Here is a 12,748-nt window from a genome sequence, read left to right as displayed (position 1 = left end):
TTTTGGGCTTTCCACACCCTTATAAAGAATATTTCGTTCTCCACTTCAATCGATGTGGGATCTCACTATACAATTGCTAATGTTGCTACCGTCCTTGTTTTGATGATTTCAAAGAGTCCATTTTCGGGTATTACTTTGATCGTACTAATTAGAAGATTATCAATCAAACTCGAAGCACCCAAACAGCTAAAAAGGGAAGGTGGGAAAGAGAGGGAATAATATATATATATTTTTTTCCCTTGTGATGGAAAGTATTAACCTCAAAGCTACTTTTTTGCTTCTTTGTTTCTAATATGAAGCCCTGGAGTTCCCTTTCTGTGGCTCATGGGTATCAGATGCTGATAGTATTGGCTTTCATTTGTTCTTCATTTTATTCCTTTTTTTTCACATAATGGCAACCCATATCTATCAATTTAATGTGTTTCTTCACCATTTCTTTCAATGCCAACCTATCCTTGGTCCACTTTGTTCTCTTACCATTCCTTTTTTGTGTTAAAACCCAACCATTAATAAGTTTTGTTTATGCAAATTGTCGTCTGGGTATTTTTTTTTTATTTTAGTTCAACGGCATATGACATCTGGTCTCTTGGTCCAAAATATATGTCTTAACTCGTTAAACTATAATTAGATTGGTCGATTATGTGAGTTCTTACTTAAAACTCGACTTCTTAATACATTCTATTATGCCCTTGGATTGACTTTCAAGATGTAATGGTACATAAAAAAGAAAGTTAGCTGCATAAATGTCTCAATTTTCTACCTTAGTGTTTCATGCTCGTTTGAATTTTAACATAGCATAATGGAGAGAAAGCCAAATCCACAAAAGTAGCCTAAACTTTCTTATAGAGAGATGGTAGAATCAAGAATGATGTTATCTCAAATTTGACACTCTTTAAAATATTTGTTTCATTTTCTACACTTTTTTTTTTTTTTTTTTTTTTTTGTGGGGAATGGAATCTGTTCTCTCTTTTTGTATAGAATTGGATTCTTGTACATGAAAACAAAGGTTTTAGGATGCTTTGGGTATCAGATCCCAAGGCGTCCAATCATCAAAAGCTGCGTGTTCAATTACCCATTACTCTTTTGAAGGAAAAAAGAAAGGCACAGGAGATATCATTTTGCTATTGGTCCAAATATTTGTACCAAAAAGTTAATTCTCTCTCAAGCTTACCCAAGCTTTTCGTGCATTACCGTTTCCCTCACGATTTTAAAATGTGTCCGCTAAGTATTGATTTTTACACTCTTGTAAGAAATACCCTTGTAAGAAATGTTTTGTTTCCCTCTCCAACTGATGTGAGATCTCGCAATCCACTCACCTTGTGGACCAATGTTCAACTGCTCGATGTTTGGCTCTGATACCATTTGTAACTGCTCAAGCCCCACCGCTAGTAGAAATTGTCCTCTTTGGCCTGTCACATATCGTCGTCAGCCTCACACTCCAACCGATGTAAGATCTCACAATCCACCCATTGGGGACCAATGTTCCACCACCCGATGCTTGGCTCTAATACCAATTGTAATAGTCCAAGTCCACCGCTAGTAGGGAGAGGTTTCCACACCCTTATAAGGAATGTTTCGTTCCCCTCTCCAAATGATGTGGAATCTCACAAAAACTAACATAGCAAATGTTCGAGAAAACATTCGTGAAAGTAAAACTAATCTATACCGTGGAATTATCTTAAATTTGAACCTCTGATGCCATATTTGTCGAGACTAATATAATAAGTACTAGAAAACAATACATCATTGCAAAAAGTTAGTATATCTTCAACTAAACAAAAGTTTACAAAGGATGTTTTTGTAAGTTCTCAACATTTAATAAAACAATACATTACCATTCACTACAGCTCCACAAATTCCCAATCATTTCAATAAGATTCAACCACCGCATCACCAGCAACAAAGTTGAAATCATTCACCAAACAAACAAAGAAATGAAAGGGAAATTCATACTAGATATGGCTGTGTGAAGCAAAACTTCAAGAAACAGTTCCACACCATCATATCATTCATGTTGACAAATACAATATACGAATGTGATGTCTATTTGCAGCGATACATCTATGAAGTGTAATAGGGCAAGTGAGAGTGACATGCCCAGAGAGGACATTCAATGCCCATACAAACAGATAGGGCTGCTTCTAAAAACCGTACATCAGGTTGCTGAAGCGTGCTCGGTTAAGAAAACAAAGCATCTGGCCGAGAAGACCGACCTTTTCACCAACAGCATAAGATCTATTGGATAAAATGCATTGAAAAGAACACAAATAAATAGGGATGTGGCACTCAAGCTTGTAATGAAGAGCAAAAAACCTTTATGTTCCTATAGTGAAATGATGCTAAGTTTTTAGAGGATATTTGAACAATGAATGAATCAATCAAAAAGATTCAGTCGATTCGCACTATACATACTTGTCGAGTTCCTAGCAATTTTCTTCATTAGAAACCTTTCCCTTCATCTTCAATCAAAATGCGCTTCTGGAAGTCGCTCACCATGAGAGGCAGTCCTTCTCTCAGGGCGACCTTGGGTTCCCAGTTGAGCAATGACTTTGCTTTGCTAATGTCAGGTTTTCTTTTGTGAGGATCATCAGCAGTATTTGCTCTAAACTCTATTGTCGCACTTGGATCTATAGTTTCTTTGACAACCTATACAACCAGGACACAAAAATATGTTGAAACTATAGCTACAGAATCTCTCTCTCCTTCTCTCTCTCTCTCTCTCGGGGAGAAGTGCACATGCAAATACTCAATACACTACTTGCAAGCAAGGTAAGGTTCACATCACTCAAAATTCCTTTTTACAGACATGAAATGATCTGAAAATCCAGAAATAATTAGATTAACGAGTCAATCGGAAAAACAAACCTCAGCCAGCTCAAGCATGGTAAATTCTCCTGGATTACCCAAGTTGAAAGGCCCTACATGTTCACCTTCCATTAGCGCGACCAGTCCGTTAACCTGTCATTGGAGATCATTTCCAAGGTCCTCAATATATGTTCTTGAAATCACAAGATCATTTTAGAAGTAGTGCTGCCCAGTTTAGATCTTTCAAGTCAAGTTCCCAACCGATGCCCTTACACATATACTAACCACAGAAATAACAATTCAAGCATCTAACCTTCATGGAAATTAAATGGAAAGACAGAAAAGAACCAGAAGATGTTTAAATGATTATATTTCTACAAACAAAAGTCAATATGCCATACCAAGTCAGAGACATATTGAAAGCTCCGTGTTTGCTTTCCATCACCATAAACAGTCAATGGCTGTTTGCGGATGGCCTGAACAATTACTAAGAGCATTAGAGAACATATTTTAAGCATTGATCACGATCAATTCCTGAACAAATCTTAAATAGGGGGATGGGAAAATTCAGGGGAGATGTTTAACCTGTGCAACAAAGTTGCTAACAACACGCCCATCATCTAAACACATACGGGGTCCGTATGTATTAAAAATACGAGCAATTCGAACCTGCAAAGAGAAAATCTCACCACTTTTCAAACAAATGTGGAAACTGCAAGAGATTAATCCCATAAAAAAAGGGAAAAAAAATACAACGATCCCTTTTCTTCATGTTCATTGTAAGCATTATAACAGCAGCTAATGGAATACAACTAAACATCAGAGTAGTTACCTCAACTTCAGCACCTCTATGATAATCCATAGCTAAGGTCTCTGCAGTTCTCTTGCCCTCATCATAGCAGCTTCTCTCGCCTAAGAATTACAAGTTATTTTCAGAAAATTGTAACTCTGACGCAAATATAGAACGAACTGCTCATGTTATATATATGAAATGCACTCTACCTATGGGATTTACATTTCCCCAATATGTTTCCTTCTGAGGATGCTCAAGTGGATCACCATAAACCTCACTCGTACTCGTAAGTAGAAATCTAGCCCCAATTCTCTTTGCCAAGCCAAGCATATTCAATGTACCCATTACATTTGTCTTGTGATAAGCAGTTAAGGATGTCCAGACAAAAACATTAGATTTCTAACAGATAAATTTCTTTCTAAAATGCAACATAGTACACAACGAGCAAGAACTTGAAAATGGAAGTTCAGAAAAAGGATATAATAGTCTTGACAGGATTGTACTTGTAATGAACAGGAGAAGCTGGACAAGCCAAGTGATAGATTTGATCCACCTCCAAAAGAATTGGCTCAACCACATCATGTCGAATGAGCTCGAATCGCGGATTTCGCAAATGATGCACCAAATTCTCCTTTCTACCAGTGAAGAAGTTATCAATGACAATCACATCATCCCCTCGTTCAATTAGCTTATCCACAAGATGACTTCCCACAAATCCAGCTCCACCGGTGACAACAATCCTCCACCTCCGGCGGCCAATACCGACGGGGATTCTGCCCCCCGTTTTACCAAATCCATATATCCCCGACCCCGAAACCTCGTCCCTGCTCGTCAAACTTGTAGAAAACGATCTGCGAATTGCAGAACCAGCTTCAGAGGGGCCAATACGGGACAGAGTGGGCTGGAGAATGAAGAACGTAGAGCCAATTAAAATGCCGACAAAAACAAACAGAAGCCTCTGCTCGCGGAACAGGTAATTGATGGATCTGGGCAGAGATCTGGGGTGTTTGAGAGCTTTTGGCGAATACGGCGATGTTGAAACCGTCGGAACTTCTTCATCCCGCCGGTGATTGATGCTGGATTGCTTATGGAGCTGTTTGATGCTCTGCATTGCTCAATGGTGAGTCGTTGAAATCGATTCACAGTAGCTTCTGAACGTGATTACAAATCAAGACAACGAGAAGTCGAGTAGGGAGTTTCCTAGTAAGAATTTTCAGAAATTTGGATGCATAATTGAAGTGTTATGAACCTTAAGATCGAATTTCAACCATTCGGTACCTAAGAGATCACCAAAATTTCCCATCTGAAACAGATTAAAGCGTTAGGTAATTGTAATTATGAACAGTGCCCTAACTTTAATTCATCCAAACCAACCCATTGACGAAATTACCCTTCCTCCAAAAATTTCACGCTATTCTTTTCTAACATTTCCCCTAATTTTTCATTAATATATATATATATATTTATTTATTTATTTATTTATTTATTTATTTATTTATAAAAAGAAATCATTAAAAATAAATATGCTTACCTACTTTTAATGAATTATATAATATGCATCTAATAATAATGTCATTTTTTAAAAAAAAAAATATTAAATTTTTTATAATATTATTTAATAGTTAATTTGTCCACGAACTTAATTAATAGGTAATTTTTACATAACAAGTTTAGGATAATAATTAAATTTTTCTATATAAAAATATTTTTATCCTTAATTAATATTTTTCTTTCATATTTAAATTAAATTTTTGTTTAGTTTTTTAATTTAATTTTCAATTGTTTGGTGCTCTCACTAAATAAATAAAATAAAGAATTTAATGATAATTAAACAAAGAAATGAATTGACCATACAATTAATATTAGTATATATTTTTATCGATAAATACAAATTAAATTAAATTAGTTAATTTTAATTACTTATAGCTCATTATTGTTAACTATAAATGTAATTTGAATTAATAAATTAGATATTAATAATGGATAAAGTAATTAATTCGTTATAAATAATAAACAAATAATTAGTTACAATTATTGAAAACGGTTTTTTACTAATATAATTAAATTCAACCTAATTAACTTACTAAATATTTTTAACTAATTAACTATTAATTTCATTAAAAATGAATTAGATATAAAATTTAAATAAATTATTATTGATTTATTCTAATTCATTAATTACTTATCTTCTAGCTAATTAAATAATTAAGAATATTCAAAATACAATAACAAATTAAAATAAAAGGGAAATTAAGAAAGCTTTGAATACCCTGGTTAATTATTTTCTGGATCAGACACAGGTATCACAAACTCGAGCTCATCTCTATCTCCAAATTTCTTGCACCAAACAACCTCAAAAGGGTCAACGAGAAGTGTTGGATTAAATCTAACTTTAACCTCGAGTTGTCAAAATTTTCAAGAAGTGAGGTTTCTTGGCTTCAAGGACGAGTAGGAAAATTTAGATCTTCGACCTCGGTTAAGGTTTTTTAACACAGTGTACTACTATCGATTCTACACCGAACATACAATCAAGACAGAGAAAGGATAGATCAGTTTTAAGGAACAAGCCACCAACCTACGAAGGTTTTTATAGCATAGATCAAAATAGCGGGACTTAACCCAACACCTTACGACATGAGCTGACTGAATAGCGGGACTTAACCCAATACCTTACGGCACGAGCTGACAACGCACGCACAAGGCAAATACAGATCATCATATTATATTAATAAATCTATTGCAATATCTTTCTTGGGAACCTACCCTGCTCAATTCATTTGTATTCATGCAAGACAACATCAGCCAAAGAGGAAGACAATAAATAGAGTAACCCTTAACTGAAATAACTGAAATAACTGAAGAGCTTGTACTTGCCACTGCTAGCTATAAAAGCAACACCATTACATCCAGAAAACAAACTAGATAGTCTCGAGCTTTAACCGTTCATTTCGGTTTTCCCCTTATGTTCATTACTTCGGTGATTCTTGCTCGGCGGAGAAGGAGTTGCCATATCTCGTGCTTCGGTTTTGGTTTTTGTTGAGTGATATTATAGAAATTGAGAATGCTTACAGTGAGCTATAGCTCCTTCGATGGAACGTGCCATCTCCGAGCTCGCACTGTTGCATCTCTTCAGTCTTTGTGGATTCAACGTGTCACTCGAGGTTAAAGAAGAAGACAGCGATGAAGAACCGGAAGAAGATTCCGAGGCTGGACAGGAAGGTTTAGCAGAGAATGAGGCTCTCCTCTGGCTTCTATCTTTGTCAAATAATGTAGCTCTAAAATGGTCTCTTTCAAAGCCTAATTCGTTTCTTTTTGTCCTATTTTCGGATAATTTCGCGCAGGACTCGTCCGAACAGGCAGACTTATTGAAGAGGGACCTGATATACGCTCGTGAGGCCTTAAGTTTTCGAAACAAAGCGGACTGCCTAATCTGTCTAGGATTTTGGTGGCTTCCCATTTCAGTATTTGTCCAATGCTTGACGGGTTTTAGCTCAAAACCGAACCTGCAAGACTCGGCAGGAGGAAAATTAAAGGAATCGTGAAGGGTGTAAATGCTTGCGTTAGCAGAGGAGTTGGAACGAGGTTCGGTTTCATGGTGAGCATTGGAGTTTTGAGCACGATGTGGGAGTTGAAGGGGAAGAAGTTTTCCATTGTAAAAAAGCTCATCGGCGTGGGAAATGGCGGTTTCTTTTCCAAGAGAAACCGAGCTCATTTGAAACTCGAACTCTTTTGTTTGAGGTGTCGAGTTGAGCAACAGAAGTTGGAAGAGGAACTTATATCCCATTCTATATAATCCTCTGTGTAAGTACAAGAAAATTGCCCAATGGCCATCTCTACCTTCAGGAAGTGATGCTCTTTCAAATGAAGATGATATGAATTTATAGTGAACCATTCAATGCATAAACCTTAGATATTTTGAATACAGCCAATAAGAGAATGGTTAGTCTATTTAATAGAATGTAACCGTCCAAGCCCACCGAACGCTAGCAGATATTGTCCTCTTTGAGCTTTTCCTTCTGGGATTCTCCTCAAGGTTTTAAAACGTGTCTACTAGGGAGAGGTTTCTACATCCTTATAAGGAATGTTTCGTTCCCCTCTCCAACTTATGTGGGATTTCACAAGGGGGGCCAGTGTCCTCGTTGGCACACCGCCCGATGACTGGCTCTGATACCATTTGTAACAACCCAAGTCCACCGCTAGCAGATATTGTCCTCTTTGAGCTTTCCTTTCTGGGCTTCCCCTCAAAGGTTTTAAAACGTGTTTACTAGGGAGAGGTTTCCACACCCTTATAAGGAATGTTTATTTCCCCTCTCCAACCGATGTGGGATCTCACGTTCCACCCCCTTGGGGCTCAACGTCCTTGCCGGCACACTGCCCGGTGACTGGCTCTGATACCAATTATAACAGCTCAAACTCACCGCTAGCAGATATTGCCCTCTTTGGGTTTTCCCTTATGAGCTTCCCCTCAAGGTTTTAAAACGTGTCTACTAGGGAGAGGTTTCTACATCCTTACAAGGAATGTTTCGTTTCCCTCTCCAACTTATGTGAGATTTCACATCCACCTCCCTTGGGGGGGCCCACCGCTCGATGACTGGCTCTAATACAATTTGTAACAACTCAAGTTCATTGCTAGCAGATATTGTCCTCCTTGAGCTTTCCCTTCTGGGCTTCCCCTCAAGATTTTAAAACGTGTCTACCAGGGAGAGGTTTCCACACCCTTATAAGGAATGTTTCATTCCCTTTTCTAATCGATGTGGGATCTCACAATTCACCCTCGTTAGGGGCCAGCATCCTCGCTGGTATACCGCCTAGTGACTAGCTATGATACCATTCGTAACAGCCCAAACCCACCGCATGCAGATATTGTCCTCTTTGGGTTTTCCCTTATGGGCTTCCCCTCAAGGTTTTAAAACGCGTCTATTAGGGAGAGATTTCCACATTCTTATAAGAAATGTTTCGTTCCTCTCTCCACCCGATGTGGGATCTCACATAGAAAGTCCCTACCCAGTCTTAAAACGCAAAAGGACAAAAGTTAAAACACTTCCCGGAAAAGATATCTTCAAAAGGGAAAAAGACGACCCTCGGAAAATTTTAGGTTCGTGATTGACACGTAAGAAGCAATCAGCAAAAAACCTGGAAAGAAGAAAATGAGAAGGGGAAAACTCCAAGGGAACATTAACTAATGAACTCTCTTATTCAACCAACCACTCTTGTCTGTTACTTCAATGATAATAGAACATACTGCACATAATCTCCAACATCATCAAGATGTGGACAACGTTGTTTTCTGCAGTAAATTCCGAAACAACGTAACACCGACAGTAGATTCAACAACAATGCTGGAGAAATAAGAAAGTCGAAGACAACTTGATACACCGACATGTGTACTTTCATGGGGATTTCCAGATGGACCATGGTATTCATAAAATGTAGGGTGTTTTCTAGTGTACAATCTTTTTCTGAGCATTATCTAACATGTGGGAACTTTGGCATACATTTCATTCAAATTCTATGGACCGTTTTTTCTGTACTGTTCTTTTGCCGAACCGCGGGTAACTGGCAGTACGTCCATACGACTAATTTTCAACTGAAAGTTAGCCCATATGTCTTTAAGGAGGTCTCATGCTGCCCCCACCGTCCTAAATCTAGGGAGGGGGGAGGAATACTGTAACAGCTCAAGCCCATCGCTAGTAGATATTGTCCGTTTTGGCCTGTTACGTATTGTCACCAGCCTCATGGTTTTAAAACGTGTCTGCTGGGAAGAGGTTTTCATACCCTTATAAGGAATGCTTAGTTCCCCTTTCCAACCGATGTGGGGTCTCACAATCCACCCCCCTTGGAGGCCCAGCGTTCTCGCTGGCATACCGCCTGGTGTCTGGCTCTGATAACGTTTGTAATAGTCTAAGCCCACCGCTAGCAGATATTGTCCACTTTGGCTCGTTACGTATCGCCGTTAGCCTCACGGTTTTAAGATATATCTGCTAGGGAGAGGTTTCCATACTCGTATAAGGAATGTTTAGTTTCCCTTTCCAACCGATGTGGGATCTCATAATCCACCCCCCTTGGGGGCCCAGCGTCCTCGCTGGCACACCGCCCGGTGTCTAGCTCTAATACCATTTGTAACAGTCCCAAGCCCACCGCTAGCAAATATTGTTCGCTTTGGCCCGTTACATATCGCCGTCAGCCTCACGATTTTAAAATGCGGCTATTAAGGAGAGGTTTTCACACCCTTATAAGGAATGTTTCGTTTCACTCTCCAACTTACGTGGGATCACACATCAGTAAACCAAATGATGTAAGAAAATGTTAGAGGAGATCATGATGAATGGATTTGTCTAAACAAATATAACCTAGGAAGCATAAAGACTCTATTTTTGGCCGTGTCTTTGTCGACACAAATCCAACGCGCCAAAAAAAACATGTCGAGTATTATATATCTTCTATATATATAATTTGGACACGGGGCTTGGACACCGAACAAAAGTAAATAAATAATGACCTACCATGTGAGCCCAACCTAAAAAAAACACAGAGCTCCTAGAACATAGTCTAATCCTTATGGGATGTTATTCTCAAAGATTTGTCCATTGCTCTTCCTAATGGCCCTACCCTCCTCTATCACAGCCCGACCTAGAAAAACTCAGAGCTTCTCGATAATTATAGTCGTTAGAATCTCTCTAGCGCGTGCCTCCAAGCTGCAAGTTGTGTCTAACTTTTCGAACCATAAGGGTTGAAGACTTGTTAGAATGACACGCTCGAGAAACTATAGGAGGAAACCATTTGGGATCCTCCCTTTCGAGGGGAAATACATGTTTGCTAGTAGGCCGACTTCATTATGTACTATGGCTCGTTTGGCTACAAAGAGATAAGAGAATTATTTGGTCCCTTTTCAGTTTGTATTATGGCTTATTTGGTTAGAATGGAATAGGAGAACAATTCCACTTTCAGCTTAGCCTTTTTCCACCTCCTTTTTATATTATTTGTGAGATCCCACGTTGGTTGGAGAGGGGAACGAAGCATTCCTTATAAAGGTGTGGAAACCTCTCCCTAACGGATGCGTTTTAAAACCTTGAGGGGAAGCCCGAAAGGGAATGTTTAAAGAGGACAATATCTGCTAGCGGTGGGCTTAAGCTGTTACAAATGGTATCAAAGCCAGACACCGGGCGGTGTGCCAGCGAGGACGCTGGGCCCACAAGAGGGTGGATTGTGAGATCCCACATCGGTTGGAGAGGGGAATGAAGCATTCCTTATAAAGGTGTGGAAATCTCTCCCTAACGGACGCGTTTTAAAACTTTGAGAGGAATCTCAAAAGGGAAAACCCAAAGAGGACAATATCTGCTAGTGGTGAGCTTGAATTGTTACAAATGGTATCAGAGCTAGACACCGAGCGGTGTGCCAGCGAGAACATTGTGCCCACAAGGGGGGTGGATTGTGAGATCCCACATCGGTTAGAAAGGGGAACGAAGCATTCCTTATAAAGGTGTGGAAATCTCTCCCTAACAGACGCATTTCAAAACCTTGAGGGGAAGCTCGGAAGGGAAAGCCCAAAGAGGATAATATCTACTAGCGGTGGGTTTAGGCTGTTACATCATTATACGAAACGAAGAGGCCGAAACATAACAAAAAGTGGAAGGTCAGACAATAGAAGATATTCATGGCAGGGGTGGATGGAAAGGATGTGAAGAATACAGAGTATCTACTTTGAGTGAAACTCAAAGTTGAAGACATTGACAGTGTTGTGGATTTTCTCAGCAAAGTTTCCATTGAAAAAAGTGGGAGAACATGTTTTTGGAGAGGATAAGGATGTCTCTAAGACTTTGGACGTTATGTCGTTCGGCTTAAGTGTATGAATTTATAGGTTCCAAAAACGACAGAGGGCAAGCACCTGTCTTTCAGTGTTATTCTTTCTCTCATTACTAGAAGCATCCATAGACTTATCTGCAACTAAAAGTTCAGCCCATATGTTTAAAGGAGGTTTCTTTGAGTCCCACATCTGATTGTGAGAGAGTGAGAGCTGGCATTTAGGGTGGTCTTAACCTGGTCCATATGTTGGGAGGTAAATTGACAAGGCATTAAATTTAAAGTAGCCGTAACCGTCCAAGCCCACCGCTAGTAGATATTGTCCTCTTCCTTCCGGGCTTCTCCTCGAGGTTTAAGGTTTTAAAACGCGTCTGCTAGGGAGAGGTTTCCACACCCTTATAAAGAATGATTCATTCTCCTCCCCAACCGATGTTGGGATCTCACAATCCACCCCCTTCAAGGCCCAGCATTCTCGTTGGCACTCGTTCCCTTCTCCAATCGGTGTGGGACTCCCCAATCCACCCCCTTCGGAGCCTAGCGATTGGAGAAGGGAACAAGTGCCAACGAGGACACTAGGCCCTGAAGAGGGTGGATTGTGAGATCCCACATCGGTTGGGGAGGAGAACGAAACAGTCTTTATAAGGGTGTGGAAACCTCTCCCTAGAAAACGCGTTTTAAAACCTTAAGGGGAAGCTCGGAAGGGAAAGCTTAAAGAGAACAATATCTGTTAGTGGTGGGCTTGGGTTGTCCCAACATTCTCGTTGGCACTCGTTCCCTTCTCCAATTGATGTGGGAATCTCCAATCCACCCCCCCTTAGGGGCTTAGCGATTGGAGAAGGGAACAAGTGTCAACGAGGATGCTGGGCCCCGAAGGAGGTGAATTGTAAGATCCCACATCGGTTAGGGAGGAGAACGAAGCATTCTTTACAAGGGTGTGGAACCCTCTCCCTAGCAGACGCGTTTTAAAACCTTGAAGGGAAGCTCGGAAGGGAAAGCCCAAAGAGGACAATATCTGTTAGTGGTGGGCTTGGGTTGTCCCAACATTCTCGTTGGCCCTCGTTCCCTTCTCCAATCAATGTGGGACTCCCCAATCCACCCCCGAGAAGGGAACGAGTGCCAACGAAGACGCTGGGCCTCGAAGGAGGTGGATTGTAAGATCCCACATCGGTTAGGGAAGAGAACGAAACATTCTTTACAAGGGTGTGGAAACCTCTCCCTAGCAGACACGTTTTAAAACCTTGAGGGGAAACTCGAAAGGGAAAACCCAAAGAGGACAATATCTGCTAGCGGTGGGCTTGGGTTGTTACAAGTTTAGTCCCTAAACTTTCAAGTTTGTGTCTATTTGGTCCC

At 39.9% G+C, this 12,748-nt stretch overlaps 1 protein-coding gene and 1 pseudogene across 1 annotated transcript; both read right to left on the bottom strand.

Moving 5' to 3' along the window:
* Positions 1-1,746: 1,746 nt before the first annotated feature.
* Positions 1,747-4,932, bottom strand: LOC111799801 (UDP-glucuronic acid decarboxylase 1). The gene is made up of 8 exons (XM_023683281.2): positions 4,080-4,932; positions 3,808-3,955; positions 3,638-3,717; positions 3,391-3,474; positions 3,207-3,281; positions 2,866-2,958; positions 2,413-2,646; positions 1,747-2,235 (listed from the first exon to the last, which is right to left on the bottom strand). The coding sequence occupies exons 1-7, from the start codon at positions 4,707-4,709 to the stop codon at positions 2,440-2,442; spliced, it is 1,317 nt and encodes a 438-aa protein (XP_023539049.2). The 5' UTR covers positions 4,710-4,932; the 3' UTR covers positions 1,747-2,235; positions 2,413-2,439.
* Positions 4,933-5,872: 940 nt separating this feature from the next.
* Positions 5,873-12,693, bottom strand: LOC147791552 (putative membrane-associated kinase regulator 4; annotated as a pseudogene).
* Positions 12,694-12,748: the final 55 nt, after the last annotated feature.

This window comes from Cucurbita pepo, chromosome 8 (assembly GCF_057944985.1).
Source record: "Cucurbita pepo subsp. pepo isolate OVF chromosome 8, ASM5794498v1, whole genome shotgun sequence".
Taxonomy (NCBI): Eukaryota; Viridiplantae; Streptophyta; class Magnoliopsida; order Cucurbitales; family Cucurbitaceae; genus Cucurbita; species Cucurbita pepo.
Note: the sequence above shows the minus strand (reverse complement) of the source record. Positions and strands in the feature narration are given on the sequence as shown.